Source organism: Papio anubis, chromosome 16, assembly GCF_008728515.1.
Source record: "Papio anubis isolate 15944 chromosome 16, Panubis1.0, whole genome shotgun sequence".
In the NCBI taxonomy this organism is placed as follows: Eukaryota; Metazoa; Chordata; class Mammalia; order Primates; family Cercopithecidae; genus Papio; species Papio anubis.
Window position 1 is genome coordinate 55,111,899 of NC_044991.1, and position 20,670 is coordinate 55,132,568.

Genomic DNA, 20,670 nt, shown 5'->3' on the forward strand with positions numbered 1-20,670 from the left:
CACTCTGCCTGTGTTGATGCTGCTGGGGGCTATTGCCCTGGATCCATCTCTGATATCACATATTTAGAATCATGTCTTGTATGCCAGATGGGTCAGGAGACATTGGGATAGACAAAATAAAAATGGACAAGAGACATCTCTGTGAGGCAGCTGGGGGAGGCATGAAAACAAACATCTGATGTGAAAGAATATTGCTATGTGTCTAGTGCAGTCGTTTTCAACTGGAGGCAGTTTTGTCCTGCAGGGGACATTTGGCAATGTCTGAAGACATTTTTGGTTGTCAAAACTGGGTAGGGGATGCCACTGGCATCTAGTAGATAGAGGCCAGAGATGATGCTAAACATCTACAATGCACAGAACAGTCACGCAAAACAAGGAATTCACTGATCTAAACTGTCAGTAGTGCCCGGGTTGAGAAATCCTGGTCTAGTGTATATGAAAATTCTTCTGTGGTTAAGTCCTTAGTAGTGTTTATTCTTGTAGACTGATTAAAGGTTTCCTTTTTATTAGGAAGTGCAAAAAGAGTAGACTGAAATTACTCCTTCCATTAAATTTTTTTCAATTCAAATTTGGTTTCCGATTTTGATTACAAAATATTTTTTTCCTTACGTTATACAACATCTGCTGGTTTAGAAAAGAGTAATCTTGGCAGCTCGTACCAGCCACACATTTCACCACAGCCGAGATTGCTAAGGACATTACAGTACTGAAATTAAGGAAATAGTTTAAATTCTCAAAGATGTGCTTTTTTGCTTATTTTTGTTTTTATCTTCTTTTCTTTTTGAAACAGAGTCTTGCTCTGTTGCCCAGGCTGGAGTGCAGTGGTGTGATCTTGACTCACTGCCACCTCCACCTCCTGGGTTCAAGAGATTCCTCTGCCTCAGCCTCCCAAGTAGCTGGGATTATAGGCATGCACCACCACGCTCAGCTAATTTTTGAATTTTTAGTAGAGACAGGGTTTCACCATGTTGGCCAGGCTGGTCTCCAACTCCTGACCTCAGGTGATCCCGCCTCAGCCTCCCACAAAGTGCTGAGTTTATAGCTGTGAGCCACTATGCCTAGCCTGTTTTTATCTTTTTGCCTGGCACAGTGGGTGCTTAGGAAATTAGGATTTTCCTACAAATTAATAAATTTGTCTATACAAGTAGCTGGAAAGCAGAGATCACCAGATTTCTACATTTTGATCTCATATGAGAGGGGGAAAGGCCAACATGAATTTATTTCTAAAAGCAACTTTTATTTATTTATTTATTTTGAGACAGAGTCTTGCTCTGTCACCCAGGCTGGAATGCAGTGGCGTGATCCTGGCTCTCTGCCTCCTAGTTGAGTCTCCTGCCTCAGCCTCCTGAGTAGCTGGGATTACAGGCACCCGCCACCATGCCTGGCTAATTTTTGTATTTTTAGTAGGAACGGGATTTCACCATGTTGGCCACGCTGATCTTGAACTCCTGACCTCAGGTGATCCGCTTGCCTCGGCCTCACAGAGTGTTGGGATGATAGTCATGAGCCACCGCCCCAGCCTAAAAGCAACTTTTAAATAGTTTACGTATTCATCCCATTCTCATATGCTTTCCTCTTTTACCTGACTGTAAACTCTGTTAAACTTTGGTTCATGGTGATAACACCAGAGTTCTAAGAGATTTGGGGAATGCTTACTTAGGTTTAGTAACTACTGTGTTATGTCTCTTATTGGATTCTAATTCTTTGAGGCATGTTATATTTTACTGTAGAGTATAATACACACCAAAAGCCCTCAGTCTCCAGTGATATCCAACTCTCATTCCTCTGCAGGTGGTCTACAAATGACTCAGGGAAGGGCTCTTGAAGGGAGTGTGTGAGAAAGACCAATATGCTGAGAGAGGAGAGGGGCCTCCATCCCCCCCTTTGCTTCCCTTTGACTCTGGTGCTTACCTAAAGAGTCAATAGTGATGAGGCTGCTACATCCTGTGGTCCCTGGAACACCCTGGGCCTTACCAGGCATGGGGCTTAGAGTGGCTTAAAAGGCCAGACCCATGGAGTTTTATTTCAGGAGGCCACTCAGCTGTATGGTCAGATGTGGTCAGTATTTATTGGGCTTATAAGATGTTTTCATCAGGTGTGGTCTGTTACCCTGTTGGCATTGTCCTACACCTGCTGTGTCAGGTGTTCTCTGCCCCTGTGCATGTGCCTTTCTCACCTCTGACAATGTCTAGTTTCATCTTGCTAGGAGGCCTAATGGCTCTGGTTTCTGAGGCGCCATAGAATGGGGCCTCTGGTTTTCTACTGGAAGTATGACTGCCTTTGTCCTCAGTGGTCAAACTGCTTTAATATTCTACCCCATCCCATGGCTCTTCCGTTTACCTAGGTTTACTTGCATTCTTGGGATTGCTTTATTTATTTGACCCACGAGCACTGATGACTATTCCTTAAATCTGTAAGCTGCTGATCTATTTATAGAAGCTCTTTCCACTGGCCTCTACTTCCTTCCTCCCAGTCTTTCCTGCGTACAAAACTCACCACCGCACACAATAACTCTTCCTAAAGGGACAAGCAGTATTGTTGGGCCTGCAATTGCCTTAGAGCCAGATGAGCCAACAGCCAAGAGCTTTAGACACTGATGTCTGAGGAAGAACTAGTCACTGGCTATATTTGGTGCTGTTTCCCTGCCTCAGTGGCATTAGGCTATGGGGTTTCCATATGGTATTGACCTCTACAGTGAAGTACACAGCCATGTCTGGTGCCATAGATGTGACTATGTGAACACTATGCCTCAGTAGATGGAGGCTGTTCTTTGACTTGTTCTGCAACTGCATTTCCAGACCCAGAGGGCCATGGTGGTGGGAGTATTGCTTGGGGACTAGGAAATTCTTGCTGTCAACATTTGAAAGTTCTAAAATCACTTTGAAGCTGTAAACCAAAAATAAAATTCTAAGCCCTCCTACTAATCGAATGGACCCCCTTGTTGGCCAAGTGCATTCCAAAGTAAACTTGAAAAATGAGTTCAAGCCAGGATAGGGAGTGGAGGTTGGCAGTGCCTCATTGTGTTCTCTTCCTTTTGGAATTCAGGCATAAATGATCAACATTAACATTAAAACAGAGATCTTGGCCAGGTGCAGTGGCTCACGCCTGTAATCCTAACACTTCAAGAGGCCAAGGTGGCTGGATCACTTGAGCTCGGCAGTTAGAGACCAGCCTGGGCAACATGGCAAAACCCTGTCTCTACAAAAAAATACAAAAATTAGCCAGGCTTGGTGGTGCTCACCTGTAGCCCCAGCTTCTTGTGGGGCTGAGGCAGGAGGATTGCTTGAGCCTGGGAGACAGAGGTTGCAGTGAACCTATATCATGCCACTGCACTCCAGCCTGGGAGTGAAACCCTGTCAAAAAAAAAAAGAAAGAAAAGATCTTAAGACTAACCAAATTGCTATTGTATAGCAGTGAGATACATCACGTAACAGATAACAGACAGTGAAAGAAATGTAAGTATTTTATCCTAAAATATATTCCTTTGACATATTTTAAAATGGTGCTGTAAAGCTATCTCTTGTCGGGGAAATCTACATTATGTAGAGAATCCTTTCCCTTTCCAGGTCTTTTCCTGATCCAGGGGAGATCAACTAAGAGTCTGGTCCCTTTTTAAGTCTGATAAACATTTACCTTCTATTGTTGCTGAAGCCTGCTACCTGGAGGCTTCACCTGCATAATAACCTTGGTCTCCACAATCTCTTATCTTAGCCCAGACTTTCTGTTGATTCCAGGTCTGTATTTATTTTTATTTTTATTTTTATTTTTTGAGACAGAGTCTCACTCTGTTGCCCAGTCTGGAGTGCAGTGGAGCAATCTTGGCTCACTGCAACCTCCGCCTCCCAGGTTCAAGTGACTCTCCTGCCTCAGCCTCCTTAGTAGCTGGGATTACAAGTGCATGCCACGATGCCCGGCTAATTTTTGTATTTTTTTTTTTTTTTAGTAGAGATGGGGTTTCACCATGTTGGTCAGGCTGGTCTCAAACTCCTGACCTCGTGATCCACCTGCTTCACCCTCCCAAAGTGGTAGGATTACAGGCGTGAGCCACCGCGCCCAGCCCTGATTCCAGGTCTTTAGATAATAAAACTTAACTGTTTCAACCAATTGCCAATCAAAAAATCTTTGAATCTACCTGTGACAGGAAAGGACCCTTTCACTCCCAACCCTGACTTTCTGGACCAAACCAAATGTACACTTTACATGTGTTGACTGATGTCTGCTGGTAACTTCTGTTTCCCTAAAATGTCTAAAATCAAGCTGTTATCCAACCACTTTGGGTGCATGTTCTCAGGACCTCTTGGGGCTATGTCACGGGCATGTCCTTAATTTAAACTTGGCAAAATAAACTTCAAAATTGATTAAGACTTGTCTCAGATACTTTTTGGTTTATAAGGCACAGTGTTTAATTAAATAATTTTCAGTTTAGAGTTTTGTTACATTGTCTCTGAAGGAGTTTCAATGGTTTTACTAATTATGTGGGCAGAAAATATCTAAAGGAAATGCTTTTGACAGTCTTGTGTTTTGATTTTGGTTTTTTTCACAGATGTAATTATATTGATTAAATCAGATAGCGTCCATCTGTACTGTAATCCTGTAAACTTTCGCTATCTCTTACCTTACGTGGCACATTGGAGAAATCTGCATTTCCACTGCATGACCGAAAATGAGGTAAGAAGAAAAGAGAAGACAGACACCCAGAGACACTCTAAGAATATTCTGTAAGGAAAGTGTTGATCTGAAATAGGATCGGCAATCAAATTGCAGAGTGTGATTATACAAAAAAGGTTATCTGTTTGAAGTGGAGAATTTCATATTTCATTTTGAGGCTACCTTATAAATTGTATGCCTGTGGAGTCAAAAGGAGGCTATTCAAATTGGGACCTAGTAGTAAGTTTATGAACTTACTTCTTGCCTGCTTCTTCATCACTATCCTGAACCCCTTCTCTTAGGGGATTAGTGCCTAGGGACTGCCCTGGGAGAATTTTTTTTTTTTTTTTTTTTTTTTTTTTTTTTTGTGGGGTACAGAGTCTCGCTTTGTCGACCAGGCTAGAGTGCAGTGGCACAATCTCGGCCCACTGCAACCTCCTCCTCCCAGGTTCAAGCAATTCTCCTGTCTCAGCCTCCCGAGTAGCTGGGACTACAGGCGCCCGGCTAATTTTTTTATTTTTAGTAGAGATGGGGTTTCATTATATTGGTCAGACTAGTCTCAAACTCCTGACCTTGGGTGATCCGCCCACTTCAGCCTCCCAAAGTGCTGGGATTACAGGCGTAAGCCACATGCCTGGCCCTGTGGGAGAATTTTTTAAGCTTTCTGACATTCTTGTGTTTGAATGTCTTGGTATCTGTTTTTCTTTCCCTTTGGGCCCTTTTCAAGGGTTTGACTGGAAATCAAGTTGGGATTTGAGATTTAGGATTTCATGAAAGTTGTGACCTAATATTGGTCAAGAACACTTCTTCCCATATGAGGTTTTGGTGGATTTTTGGGGGGGTTATCTCTTGCATTTGGGTTTCCTGATCCATTTTCAGTTGATTTTCGGGTATAATATGAAATAAGGGAATGATAAGTCTTTCTGACTAGCAAATGAAAAAGATTGGCTTTGGAAACACCTTGGGTGCAGTCCTCTGTAAATGTCATTTGGGACAACTCTGATTGATAAAATGCAGAGAAAATATGGGACTTTGTGTGATACCTCTTCAGAGCTTATTTTTCGTTTGATATCTCTCTTTAGTATGAAGATGAGGAAGCTGCAGAAGAATTTAAAATTGCCAGCTTTGTGGACATGGTTCGAGACTGTAGTAGAATTGGCATTCCTTACAGCTCCCAAGGTGAGTATCTGACAGCAAGCCTTCTAGAACCTTGCTTAGATGGTGTGTGAATTGAACATCACTGCTTTTCCTTTCATTGGAGGCATTCAGCTGAGAAACCCCTTCATCTATTTTTACCAAAGATATCAAGCAGAATTAAGTATGGGGACTTTTCTATGTAAGCTTGTATTAAGTACTGTGAAGTTTCTGCAGCAACACAGCAGGCTGCCTAAAATGAGGTAGAAGAACTGATACAGAATTTAGCACAATTGACATGTCTGTATCACTTACTGTACAAAGAGTATAGTATAGATGTGGGGGCATCTTGGTAATAAGAAAGAGGGGTTTTGATAACTTCTAAAAAGATATGCTGATGTGTTTTTAAATGATGTGTAATATACAGGAGAAAAACGATCAAGTTTAACAGGGCTTATATTGTAACAACAACAAAAAGAAAACTTGCACATTGAAGCTATTGTTACAAGAAAGGAACATTTTTGATTTAGTAGTTTTCCCTTGAGGAAGTTGATTGGCTATGTTTCTTTTTTTTTTTTTTTTTTTTTTTTTTGAGACGGAGTCTCGCTCTGTCGCCCGGGCTGGAGTGCAGTGGCCGGATCTCAGCTCACTGAAAGCTCCGCCCCCCGGGTTCACGCCATTCTCCTGCCTCAGCCTCCCGAGTAGCTGGGACTACAGGCGCCCGCCACCTCGCCCGGCTCATTTTTTGTATTTTTTAGTAGAGACGGGGTTTCACCGTGTTAGCCAGGATGGTCTCGATCTCCTAACCTCGTGATCCGCCCGTCTCGGCCTCCCAAAGTGCTGGGATTACAGGCTTGAGCCACCGCGCCCGGCCGATTGGCTATGTTTCTTAAGGGAAAGGAGCCAAGTTTGGTTCTGTTAATAATTATTCCCACTGAATGATGCAAGTCAGATGTAATAGACTACTCTTATTTTTTACTTAATTACTCAGGAAACTGGAATGTTACAATATACTGTAGAGAAATCTGAATGTAACTTGTTTATGGTTTGAATTTTCCTTGGCTTTCATTTTGTATTTCTAGTTTCAATTTCTAACCTTTCTATCTGTTTGAATTTTATTTTGCTAGGTGAGGCCCTGGTGACCATGTGAAAAATGATACCTGTCTAACCATGTTAGATCAGGTTTAGACTGTTGTATTCAGGATGGTATTTGATATGTATTGTTGTATTTGATTCTTCTAGGTCACTTGCAGATATTTGATATGTTTGTGGTGGAGAAATGGCCAATTGTACAGGCCTTTGCACTTGAGGGCATTGGAGGAGATGGATTTTTTACCATGAAATATGAGGTATGTATGAAAAGCAGTATGCCAGTTTTTGTCTGCCACTGGGCGGTTTTTATGAAGAACCCTTGTGGGTGTGCATTATTATGACACCAAAAAGCTGGCAGTTACTTCCCAAGGGCGTGGAGCAAGTTAAAAGACTTGAAATGGAAAATAGTTACTGCTAAAGGCTAGTCCCAGACTGAGGTCCTGTGTCCTTCTTGGAGTTTTCTCCGTCCTTCCTCTCCCTTACCCCATTCTGAGCTAACTGTTGTTCCTGTCTACTCCTGTAGCACCCTAGATTGACTTCTCCTACAGATTTTATGATCCTGTTACTACACATTTGTCACACTTGCACACCAGCCCACCCACCCTGGTCTTTGTACTGGAGGCTTCTTAAGTACAAAAACATAACTTTGTTGTTGTTTGTATGTCAGAAATTTATATAAGTTATATAAATTGAGAACTGTTCAAGAGCAATGAAAGGGACAGTGCAGAATTTGGGTAAGGGCAATGTACCAGAGGAATGGAAAGATTAGCTTTTGTGGTAAGAACAGTGTCTTTTATTTCAGCATTCCTTGCATCTAGAAAATGACCGGTAAATATTTCTTAAGTGAGTCTGGGACAGGGGGTGGTCCAGAGTACAGATTAAGGAAAATGGCCTGATAGGTTAGCAGCATTACCACGAGTATCCATGTGCCTCCATGGGATCCTCACTGAAATGACCTGCCCAGTACAGGAAACCAGGGAAGGGGAGCATTGTCATGCTAGAAGTGGGGACATCCTGTTAGGGAGAGAGTAAGTGGGTCCCTTAGAAGCAAGGCACAGAGCTAATTTCTACCCCTCTGAGAAGTACTGGCATCCCTAGCAGATGACTGGAGGCTTGCCTGGGAGAACCACATCACATCCTCTGAAATGGAGCAGCATGGGCTGTGGGGCTGAAGGGAAGCATACCACTTGGACTCCACTTTTCTTTGTCCAAAATCACAGTATTCTCACATTGACTACAAGTAGCAGAACATCCACAAGGCTGTGGAAGCTGTCCCTACTGGGAATTAATGCTCTCTAACTTAGAAGAGTGGGGGCTTGAAGGGAGACAGGCCATAGGGGTTAGAGAAGAAACTTAATATTTTTATAATATTAATAATGGTAATATTTATTTTTAATTAATTATATGAACTAGGTCTGAGTACCTACTATATGCCAGGTACTGTTCTAAGCACTTTATGTGAATTGACTGATTTCATTCTTATAGTAACCCTCTGAGGTAGGTCCTATTTTACATCCCCATTTAAGACTGATTAAATGAATTTCCCGATTTCACACAGCTAGAGAAAGGCAGAGCTGGGGCCAGATCCAGATGGTCTGGTTTCAGAGCCTGTGCTCCTCACCCCTGGGCTGCAGCTAGAATCACATTGGAAGAAGTGCACTGGGAGGCCACATAGTTGGTATAACCCAAATGAGAGAGGTTTTCTGACCTTAAGGTGCGTCACACTGTGAAGTCACATTCAAAAAGAATGTTATCTCCTTCCAAAAAAAAAAAAGCCTTTGAAAAGTAATGTAGATCTTTACATTAGGATGGTGTTTTTAGGAAATGGGATGGGCCATGAAGAGGAAATGGTACACATCATAAAGGAAGAGTTACTATAGGTCTTCTCTAGGTCCTTCTCTCCACATCCTGCCCTTTTCTGTAGCTGCTCCTTTTTATTTTCAGATACTTCCTTTTGTCTCCATCTCATTCTACCCCACCTCAGTCTTCTTCTTTCCCCTGCCCTTCCCAGTACTTTGAGGTGTGGAGCAGTTTGGCCTATAGATGTGCTCTGCCAATACCCTGTCTACTCCACTCTGATGGCCTGATGACTGCCTGAGTCAGAAAGGCTCTTACTTCCTTTGCAGGCTAAGAGAAGGAGAGCTATACTTATAGCTTAATTTTTAAAAACTTGTGTTTTATTATATGGCCATACCCAGAAGAAAGTCGTTAGGCCAGATATGTTTTGTTCCTCATGTGGTGGGTGCCAGCATGAGAAAGAAAGCCAAGCCCAGACACAGCTTTTACTTGGCATTTATGCTGGGCCAAACTGAGTCATCAATACAGATAATTATTTCTTCCTGGGAAGCGGTACAGGGAAGTTCCTCTGCTAAGGCATTTTCTGCCTCTAACTTCCTTCTTCTTACTCTCCCACTGCTGGAACTGTGATCTGATAATGTAAATTTACATCAACCAGCTCCACAAGGGGAGGATCCTAATAGCAAACTTCTAAATAATGAGTAACCAGTGAGCGTTCATTCATCTGTTTATGGACAAATAGATCTTCATATTGAAAGCTGGAATAAGAATTAGGAAAAGGGTCAACAAAATGTAAGAAAGAGACCACAACATATTGGATGCAGGGATAGATCAGCATGCTTTAAAAAAAGATTTTCTTCAAGGAACAAAATAAATAATTGAGAAAATGTCTCTTTTTGGTACTTTTTAGGAACAAAATTTATTTAAAAAATGAGATCTATCAATGAGGTGAGCAGTCAGAATTAAAAAGGGAGATGGAGGACATATAAGAAAAGATTGTAGTCTCAGAATTTATTAGTAGAATGAAAACTTGCATTAAAAAATAGATATCAAATTTAATACCCTTAAAAAATCTGATCAGTTGACACACTTGAAAAGCTTTTCCAGAATACAGAGGAAGGGGCCAAGTAGATTAAATCAATGGGGAAGATGATGATGAAGTGGAGAGTAGAGAATGGAAATTGGTGATATTGAAAGGAAAGAATTAAATTGAAGGTTGTTATGTAATAGTCTGTACCTCTCTCTACCACTCTCCTCTCCCCTCAAGTGACAAGCAACCAGACATTTGCAGATGCCACCTCCACCCTAGGAAAAACAAAGAACAGATCTGGGTGGAGGTTCTGTAAAAAAACTGAAAAGGGCCTGGTGAGTGGCTCACACTTGTAATCAAGCCTAGCACTTTGGGAGGCCAAGGCGGGAGGATCACTTGAGGGCAGGAGTTCAAGACCAACCTGGCAACAAAAAGTTTTTAAAAATTATTTGGGCACGGTGACTCATGCGTGTAATCCCAGCACTTTAGGAGGTGGAGGTGGGTGGATCATGAGGTCAAGAGATGAAGACCATCTTGGCCAATATGGTGAAACCCCATCTCTACTAAAAATACAAAAATTAGCTGGGCGTGGTAGCAGGCACCTGTTACCCCAGCTACTCAGGAGGCTGAGGCAGGAGAATTACTTGAACCCAGGAGGCAGTGAGCCAAGATTGTGCCACTGCACTCCAGCCTGGGTGACGGTGTGAGACTCCATCTCAAAAAAAAAAAAAAAAATTAGCTGGGCACAGTGGCATGTGCCTACAGTTCCATCTACTTGGGAGGCTGAGGCCAGAGGATAGCTTGAGCCTTGGAGCTCCAGGCTGCAGTGGGCTGGTTGAACTACTGCACTCCAGCCTGAGCAACAAAGTGAGACCCTGTCTCAAAATAAATAAATAAAAATTAAATAAATAAACTGAAAGGCAAGACGAAACAAAAAGATTTCATTGGCTAGTGTAGTTTTTGCTTCCTGAGAGTAAAGCTGTTCACATTTTGGCATGTAGAATATAAGGGGATGGAGACCCAGTAATAGAAGCTCTGCTTATCAGTTATCAGGAACATACAGCTTCCAGTTAACCTTTTCGTTGCCTCATTTCAAAGTACGAATAGGAAGCCAAAGATCACCAGACATTTGATTAAACAGCAATAACTCAAAAGAAAAAGATCAAGTTTTTTTTTTTAAAAACACCAGTTCATTAAGACCCAAAGATAATTTAAGGTATAGAAGAAAAGACATAAAACCCTTTTTGGATGCCCAGAAAAATGTAAGATTTCACAACCATAGGACAAGTGAATGTTGTAATAACTGAATGTGTGGAAAATACGAGCTCTAGAAAATCATAATTGATGAAATCAATAGAGGGGTGGAAGGTAAAGTTAGGAAAGTCTTTAGAAAGGTAGAATAAAAACATCACAGTTATAGAAAATATGAGAAAAAACTTAAAAGACTTTAACTTTAAAAGTTAACTTTAGGCCGGGCTCGGTGGCTCACACCTGTAACCCCAGCACTTTGGGAGACCAAGGTGGGTGGATCAGCTGAGGTCAGGAGTTCAAGACCAGTCTGGTCAACATGGCGAGACCCCATCTCTACTAACGACACAAAAATAGCTGGGTGTGGTGGCACATGCCTATAGTCCCAGCTACCCGGGAGGCTGAGGCAGGAGAATTGCTCAAACCCAGGAAGTGGAGGTTGCAGTGAGCTGAGATCGTACCACTACACTCCAGCCTGGGTGACAGAGCGAGACGCCATCTCAAAAAAGAAAAAAAAAAAGTTAACTTTAAATGTTAAAAGACCGATCTAAGAATTCTAATATCCAATGAGTAGAATTTCGAGAAAGAGGAGGCAGGGATACCATAAGGAAAGAAATCTTTTTAAAAAATAAACATTTCCAATCATAAAGAGAAATAAAAGCTTTTAAATTAAATCACTTAGGTATGAATGGGAAGAGAAAAAAAAAAACCTTAATCTGTCCGTGACATTTCAGACACTAAGGATAAAAGAAAATCTTTTTTTTTTTTTTTTTTTGAGATGGAGTTTCACTCTTGTTGCCCAGGCCGGAGTGCAATGGCACAATCTTGGCTCACTGCAACCTCTGCCTCCCGGGTTCAAATGATTCTTCTGCCACAGCCTCCCAAGAAGCTAGGATTACAGGCATGCACCACCATGCCTGGCTGATTTTGTATTTTTAGTAGAAATGGGGTTTCACCATGTTGGCCAGGGTGGTCCCAAACTCCTGACCTCAGGTGATCTGCCTGCCTCAGCTTCCGAAAGTGCTGGGATTACAGGCATGAGCCACCTGTACCCAGCCTGGATGAAAGAATATCTTTAAAAGCTTCCAAGAAGGTGGTCAGTAAGATTGGCCAAAAAAGAAAAAAAAAGCTTCCTGGAAGAAAAAACAAGTCACCCACCACAAAACAACAAAAACTGGTTCCCAAACCAACAAACCCCCCCCCCCAAAACAAAAACACAACCACAAACAAAATAATGAAACAATGGTCTTCAAGAAACTAGGCATCAGGCAGTGAGGAATCCTGATTCCCTGAGTGATGGAAACAATCAAGGTGAGCCCCGTGATGGTACTAGCTTATTACTTTGAGAAAGTTTGCAGACACAGCATAGAGAAGAGAGTACCCAGGTGGAGCCCAGTGCACTCCCTGAGTTAGGAGATGCAGCTGGGAGTCTCGGGAGACCAAAGCAGTTAGAGTACTAAAGAGGAAAGAACCATCCAAAGATTCCCCTTTCACTAGTCAGTACTCAGCAGAGTATTGATCCATGTTGTCATGTATGTGGTAACTACTCAAAGTCAAGAGAAGCCTGTCTGAAAGGATTAGAGGATAGTGCCTGATGTGTGTGTTCAGGGCTGAGAACAGTGCCTGTTTTCACCAGTTAGACTGGAAAAACACATACAGGCCTATCTTAATTTATTGTGCCTTGGTTTGTTGCACTTTGTAGATATTGCATTTTTTTTTTTAACAAATTGATCATTTGTGGCAGCCTGCATCCAGCAAGCCTGCTGGCTCCATTTTTCCAACAGCATGTGCTCACTTTGTGTCTCTGTGTCACATTTTGGTAATTCTCATAATATTTCAAGCTTTTTTATTATTGTTATATCTGTTATGATAATCCATGATGAGTGATCTTTGATGTTACCATCGGAATTGTTTTGGGACGCCACAAACAGCACCCATATGAAATGATGAACTTAATAAATGGGTGTGTCCTGGCGCTTCACTGGCTGTTCCCTCATTTTTTGCTTTCTTCTCTGACTTCCCTATTCCTTGACCGTAACAATATTGAAATTAGGCCAATTAATAACCTTTATTGTAACCCCAGCACTTTGGGAGACCAAGGTGGGCGGATCACCTGAGGTCAGGAGTTCAAGACCAGTCTGGTCAACACAGCGAGACCCCGTCTCTACTAACAGTAGAAAAATAGCCGGGTGGCCAATGAAGGTTCAAGGGAAAGGAAGAGTCACAATTATCTCATTTTAAATCAAAAGCTGGAAATGGTTAAGCTTGGTGAAGGAGGCATGTCGAAAGCCAAGACAGGCTGAAAGCTAGACCTCTTGCACCAAACTGCTAAATTGTGAATGCAAAGGAAAATTTCTTGAAGGAAACTAAAAGCACTACTTCAGTGAACACAAATTATAAGAAAGTGAAACAACCATATTGCTGATATGGAGAAAGTTTGAGTGGTCTGGTTAAAAGATCAAACCAACCATAACATTCCCTTAAACCAAAGCCTAATCCAGAGCAAAGCCCTAATTCTCTTTAATGTAAAGCCTGAGAATGTTGAGGAAGCCGCAGAAGAAAAGTTTAAAGCTAGCAGAGCTTGATTTATGAGGTTTAAGGAAAGAATCTGTCTCTATAACATAAAAGTGCAAGATGAAGCAGTAAGTGCTGATTTAGAAGCTGCAACAAGTTGTTCAGAAGATCTACCTAAGATACTTGATGAAGGTGGCTACACTAAACAACAGATTTTCAGTGCGGACAACAGCCTTGTATAAGAAGATGATGCCATCTAGGACTTTCTTTTTTATTTTATTTTTTTATTTTTGAGACAGAGTCTCGCCGTGTTGCCCAGCCTGGAGTGCAGTGGTGTTATCACGGCTCACTGCAGCCTTGACCTCCCAAACTCAAGCCATCCTCCCACCTCAGCCTCCCAACTAGCTGTGACTACAGGGGTACACCACCATGCCCAGCTAACGTTTCTATTTTTTGTGGAAATGGAGTCTCACCATGTTGCCAGGGCTGGTCTTGAACTCCTGGGCTCAAGTGATCCTCCCACCTCGGCCTCCCAAAGTGCTGGGATTACATGTGTGAGCCACAGCGCCCAGCCTGTAGGACTTTCATAAATAGAGAGAAGTCAGTGCCTAGCTTCAAAGGACAGCCTGACTCTCTTGTTAGGGGCCATTGCAGCTGGTGACTTTTAAGTTGAAGTCATTGCTCATTTACCATTCTGGAAATCCTAGGGCCCTTAGGGATTATGCTAAATCTACTCTGTGCTCTTTAAATGGATCACCAAAGCCTGGATGATAGCACGTCTGTTTACAGCATGACTTACTGAATATTTTAAGCCCACTGTTGAGTCCTACTGCTCAGAAAAAAAGATTCCTTTCAAATATTACTGCTGATTGACAGTGCAGCTAGACACCAAAGAGCTCTAATGGAGGTGTACAAGAGAATTAATGTTGTTTCATGCCTACTAATGCAACATCCATTCTGCAGCCCATGGATCAAGGAGTCATTTCGACGTTAAAGGCTTATTACTTAAGAAATACATTTTGTTAGGCAATAGACTCCTCTGATGGATCTGGGCAAAAAAAAAAAAAGGAAAGCCTTCTCAAAAAGATTCACCAATCTAGATGACGTTAAGAGCATTCATGATTCATAGGAGGATGTCACAATATTGACATTAACAGGAGTTTGTGAGAAGTGGATTCCAGATCTCATGAATGACTTTGAGGGGTTCAAGACTTCAGTAAAGGGAGTCACTGCAGATTTGGTAGAAATAGCAAGACAACTAGAATTAGAAGTGGAGCCTGAAGATGTGACTGACTTGCTGCAATCCCATGTTTAAAACTTGAAATGGATGGGGAGTTGCTTCTTCTGGATGAGTAAAGAAAGTGGTTTCTTGAGATGGACTCTACTCCTGCTGAAGATGCTGTGAACATTGTTGAAATGTCAACAAAGGACTTAGAATATTCCGCAAACTTAGTTAATAAAGCAGTGGCATGGTTTGAGAGGATTGACTCCAATTTTGAAAAAAGTTCTACTGTGGGTAAAATGCTAGCAAGGCCAGGCATGGTGGCTCACGCCTGTAATCCTAGCACTTTGGGAGGCCAAGGTGGGCGGATCACCTGAGGTCAGAAGTTCAAGACCAGCCTGACCAACATGGTGAAACCCTCTACTATAAATACAAAAATTAGCTGGGTGTGGTGGTACGCACCTGTAATCCCAGCTACTCAGGAGACTGAGGCAAGAGAATCGCTTGAACCCAGGAGACAGAGGTTGCAGTGAGCCGCGATCACGCCCCTGGTCTCCAGCCTGGGCAACAGACCAAGACTCATCCTAAAAATAAATAAATAAATAAAATGTTATCAAATAGCCTGACATATTACAGAGAAGTCTTTTGTGAAAGTAAGAGTCAACTGATGCGGCAAAACTTCATTGTTGTCTTATTTTAAGAAATTGCTGCTGGCACAGTGGATCATGCCTGTAATCCTAGTACTTTGGGAGACTGAGGCAAGAGGATCACTTGAGACTAGGAGTTCAAGATCAACCTGGGCAACATAACATGATCCCATCTTTACAAAAACAGATTTTTGTTTTAATTAGTTGGCATGATGGTGCACCTGTAGTTCTAGCTACTCGGGAGGCTAAGCCGGGAGGATTGCTTGAGAAGGAAGCAGTCTTTCTGGAGGATTGCTCCAGAAGTCAAGGCTGCAGTGAGCTATGATTGCGCCACTGCACTCCAACCTGGGTAACAGAACGAGACTCTATTTCAAAAAAACAAAAAGAAGGAGAGAGAGAAAGAGAGGAAGGAAAGGAAAGGAAAGGAAGGGGAGGGAAAGGGATTGCCACAGCCTCTCAACCTTCAGCAGCCAACACCCTGATCAGTCAGCAGGCATCAATATGGAGGCAAGACCCTCCACCAGCAAAATGGTTATGACCCACTGAAGGCTCAGTTGACTGTTCGCATTTTTTAGTAATAAAGTATTTTAAAATTAAGGTATGTACATTTGATTTTTTTAGATGTGTTATTGCTAAAAATAGACTTTAATAGACTATGGTACGTTGTAAACATAACTTTTATATGTACTAGGAAACCAAAATATGTGTGTGACTTGCTTTATTGCATTATTCACTTTATTATAGTGATTTGGAACCAAGCCTGCAATAGCTCTCAGGTATGCCTGTAATTCACTGGGCCCTGGGTAGAGCACTCAGCAGGATTTTGTCTCAGTAGCAGGGAAAAATCAACCCTGCACTGAGCAGTGGCTTCAGACCTTCCTAATAATTCATAAAAGGAGGACGCCAAAGGATCAAACTGTTTTGTAGTAACTTAACTGCTTTCCAGAACAAAGCATAAGAATATGTATAGGAATACCAAAATATTTAGCACCCAGCAAGGTAAAATTCATAGTGTCTGGCATCCAGAGATCATCAGGCTTTAAAAAAGCAGGAAAACACAATTGATAATGAGGTAATCAGTCTTCAAAATTGGCCTAGAATTGACAGAAATATTAGAAGACAAGGACATTAAAACAGTTATTATAACTGCATTTCATGTGTTCAAGAGGCTAGAGAAAAGACTGAGTCATAGAATATATAAAAAGAGACCCACAACTGGGTGCAGTGCCGTGTGCCTGTAGTCTCAGCCATTCAGGAGGCTGAGGCAGGAGGATCACTTGCACCCAAGAGTTCAAGGCCAGCCTGGGCAACATAGCAAGACCGCTGTCTCAAAAACAAAACAAAACAAAAATTCAAACTTCTAGAGATGAAAACTACAGCGTCTAAGATGAGAAATACACTGGATAATAATGAATGTAATAATTGAGAATTTTTTTAAGAGGAAATATACACTAGATGAGATTAATGACAGATTGGATAATGCCAAAGAAAAGATTAGTGAATTTGAAGCCATAGCATTAGAAACTATCCAAGGTGAAGTGCAGAGAAAATAAAGAATCCAAAGTCATAGTCATGAGGACAGCATAAAGACATTTTATGTCTTTTTGTTTTGTTTTGTTTTCCTTTTTGTGGAGAACAGGGTCTCTCTATATTGCCCAGGCGGGTCTTGGACTCCTGGGCTCATACTGTCCTCCTGCCTCTGCCTCCCTGAGAGCTGGGATTACAGGTGTGAGAAAAGTTTGCTTTGCGTTAATCTTTTTTTTTTCTTTCTTTTTTGAGATGGAGTCTCACTCTGTCACCCAGGCTGGAGAGCAAAGGCACGATCTTGGCTCACTGCAACCTCCGCCTTCTGGGTTCAAGTGATTCTCCTGCCTCAGCCTCCCAAGTAGCTGAGATTACAGGTGTGTGCCACCACACCTGGCTAATTTTTGTATTGTTAGTAGCAAGGGGTTTCACCATGTTGGCCAGGCTGGTCTTGAACTCCTGACCTCAGGTGATCTGTCCGCCTCAGCCTCCCAAATTGCTGGGATTACAAGCATGAGCCACTGTGCCCAGCCTGCATTAATCCTTTCTTAGCTATTGGATAACGTGTTCCACCAAACAAGGTAGTTAACCAAGAAAGAGGAGACAAGTAAACCACAGAGCCAAATCCATCAACTGAGAGCTCCAGGATGATATTAAAGAATGTGAATGTCCAGCCAGAATGAGGTAGAAGAAGAAAGGGAATTTGATAGAGTTTCTGATATGTTTAAATCAGTAGTTCTCAATCGGGGTGAATTTGTCTTCTCCTTCCCCGTAGGCATTTGACAATGTTTGGAAATATTTTTGGTTTGCATTGTGTGGGGGAGGTGTTTTAGGCAGCTAGTGAGGGCCTGCAATGCACAGGGCAACCCCATAGAACAAAGAAATATCAAGCCCAAAATGAAAATAGTGTTACTGTTGAGACACCCTGGAGTAGGCAAATTGGATGGGGCTGTTAGAAAAAAACAGAATTGATTTGTAAAAAAAAATATACAGGTGAAAAAAAATGAAGCTGTTAGTACTTCTAAGAATAATAATAAAGCAAATTGGAATGTAAAATGTACTTAGCCTGCAGTAAATACTATTTACATGGTTTTAACATTGTAAACAATAATTATTAATAAACCACTTCAAGTGACAGCAACGCAAGATGACAGCCACAACGGGCTCACTAGTAAAAGTCCCTTGCAATTTCTGACTGTTGGAAGAACTTGAAGAAAGCCAGAAAGGAGTAGGAGATGACACAGTTAGCTGGGGTCTGGAAGATTACGAAGACATGACACTTACAACATGGACAGGGATGATAATTGGGCCTCCAAGAACAATTTATGAAAACCGAATATATAGCCTTAAAATAGAATATGGACCTAAATACTCAGAAACACCCCCCCCGTAAGATTTGTAACAAAAAATTAATATGAATGGAGTTAATAGTTTTAATGGAGGGGTGGACGCAAGAGCCATATCAGTGCTATCAAAATGGCAGAATTCATATAGCATCAAAGTTGTCCTGCAAGAGCGTCGGCACCTAATGATGTCTAAAGAAAATATGAAACTCCCTCAGCCACCTGAAGGACAGTGTTAGAGCAATTAATCAAAAAGAAAAACCACAGCCCTTCCCCTTTCCCCCGACATTGAATTTAAGCCGTCTTCATTTTTCACAGTAGTAAATTTTCTAGATATGTCTTGTAGACCTCGGAGTACTGGAAAGGAAGCTCCCATTCAAAGGAAGTTAAGATACTGTAAATGATACTAATTTTTTGTCCATTTGAAATATGTAAGTTGTGCTATAACAAATCATCCTGTCAAGTGTAGCCACTGTCCACGTAGTTGAACTTCTGGGATCAAGAAAGTCTGTTTAAATTGATTCCCATCATAACTGGTGGGGCACATCTAACTCAACTGTGAAAAGACACATCACACAATCACCTTGCTGCTGATTACATGGCCTGGGGTCTCTGCCTTTTCCCCTTATCCTCCCACCTCCCACTTTCCCTGCAACAACAGCCCTCTGGCCTGGAGGGCTTGTTAGAGTAGATGTGAAGGCTTCAGGTCATAGCCTGTGGGACTACTGCTGGGTATGTGGGGTGCTTTGCCTGCACTCCTGGTTTCTTAAAGTCTTAAGTGATGCCCCTTCCAAGCCATCATTCTTTCCCCCACACTCCTTCGCTTCCGCCTTTGGCCAAAGCATAGATTGTAACCCCTCTACTCCCCTCTGAGATTGGCCTTTGGTGAGGAATTCAGAGCTTTCCCCGTATCTTCTCTCCCCCACCTTTATCAAGGGGTGCTGTTTTTTATTCCGTCCTCCTCAAGTTGCTTTTTGCACCATCACCACCTAACACCTTCCATGACACTTCCTTGCTTTGGCCAGAAGCCATCAGGTAAGGTTAGAAAGAGTCTTTGACCTCCCTTTGTTTAGTTTTGAAACTGTACTTACTCACTCTCCACCAGCCTGGGAAATGGGTATTGGGTCCTCAGCCCTGCCACTCTGCTGTCATCAGCTGATGCATTGTTTTTAACTCAGGTTTTGATAAGGTGAAAATAATAGTCACCAGGGTTACTCAGACCTGCCAGCTCTCAGAGTCCTTGGTGGTTAAACTTGGAGAAGGGCCACATAAAGACACTTGGAAGCACACATGATCCCTCTGAATTGTTTTACTTTCCTGTAATTGCTTTTGCTTTTAAAAATCGAAGTTTTAAACAGGGCTTTCATTTGGTCATCCTTGCAATCCACTGGGGTCTAGTTTGGAATCTGACAACTGGAACAAAAAGAACCCTGAATCCGGTGCATGCCTTGGTTTTGGTACTGCTGCTGCTTCTCAAGATCCTCAGCAGGGATTAAGAACGAACCAGGTGTGCACAGCAGATCCCTGAAATTGGCAGGCTTGACCTCCTGGCAAATTGCTTCGTCTTTCCACTTTCTGTTCAGGACCACTAAATGCTGATGCATACCAAAATAAAAGCAATTCATTGTGTAAAAAAATTATTAATAAGCCAAAAAAGTCATTTTATGGTTTTAAATGATGTTAGGATATGTGTGTGTAAACAGTTTGGGGGCCGGGCACGGTGGTTCACACTTGTAATCCCAGCACTTTGGTAGGCTGAGATGGGTGGATTGCTTGAGCCTGAGAGTTTGAGAAAGAAACAGTTTGGGAATAGGAATGGATGTAGAAGAACTACATCTTTGCCAGAAGTCAATATTTAGTTTCTAAAGAAAATGAAGTGAGTTCTAAGTGGTTGTTTCGTTTTTTAAAAAATTATTTTTTGAAAATGTGGAATGCTTTATGAATTTACATGTCATCCTTGGAATTTGCATGTCCTCCTTGCACAGGGGCCATGGTAATCTTCTCTGTATCCTTCCAATTTTAATATATGTGCTGCTGAAGGGAGCACCTAAGTGTTTGCTTATGAGGAGTGAGACTAGTCAGGGTTTGTGAAAGGTTGGAGTTGGGGATTACCATTTTTTTTATAAGCCTTTTGTACCGTTTGATTTTTAAAGCATGGACATGGATTTTTTGATTAAAATTTTATTTAAAACAAAGGCAAAAAATACACAATATACAAGTCTATATGTGCATGTGTGTGTGTATAAGTATATATGTGCCCATTATTGAAGATAATCGGTACCAAAATTTCTGAAAAAATAGTTTCCTTGTATGGGAAAACATTATATGTATAGGTCTAATATAATTGATAAAATTTTGATTTATTCTATTCACACTAGTTTACACCAAAAGAGTCATTTCTGAACATCAGAAAATAATTCTGATTGTCCTAATGATATTGACTTAATTATTTCAATGTTTTTGCTCTCTGTT

At 41.7% G+C, this 20,670-nt stretch overlaps 1 protein-coding gene, 1 non-coding gene and 1 pseudogene across 5 annotated transcripts in view; 2 read left to right on the plus strand and 1 right to left on the minus strand.

The window, feature by feature from the left end:
- The window catches only part of C16H20orf194 (chromosome 16 C20orf194 homolog), a 166,953-nt gene that overhangs the window by 25,901 nt on the left and 120,382 nt on the right, over nt 1-20,670 (plus strand). For 3 of the 4 annotated variants that reach the window (XM_003905008.3, XM_017944962.3, XM_017944963.3), the window contains exons 4-6: nt 4,544-4,668; nt 5,730-5,826; nt 7,024-7,130. In XM_003905008.3, the coding sequence (XP_003905057.1) occupies nt 4,544-4,668; nt 5,730-5,826; nt 7,024-7,130 (329 nt within the window). Of the gene's footprint in view, nt 1-4,543; nt 4,669-5,729; nt 5,827-7,023; nt 7,131-20,670 lie in introns of those variants that run through there. The other variant, XM_017944964.2, reaches the window with a different exon arrangement.
- LOC108580644 lies at nt 17,298-20,668 on the plus strand (annotated as a pseudogene).
- Nucleotides 20,137-20,245, minus strand: LOC116270949. Its single transcript, XR_004179244.1, has one exon. It is a non-coding gene; the product is annotated as a U6 spliceosomal RNA (small nuclear RNA).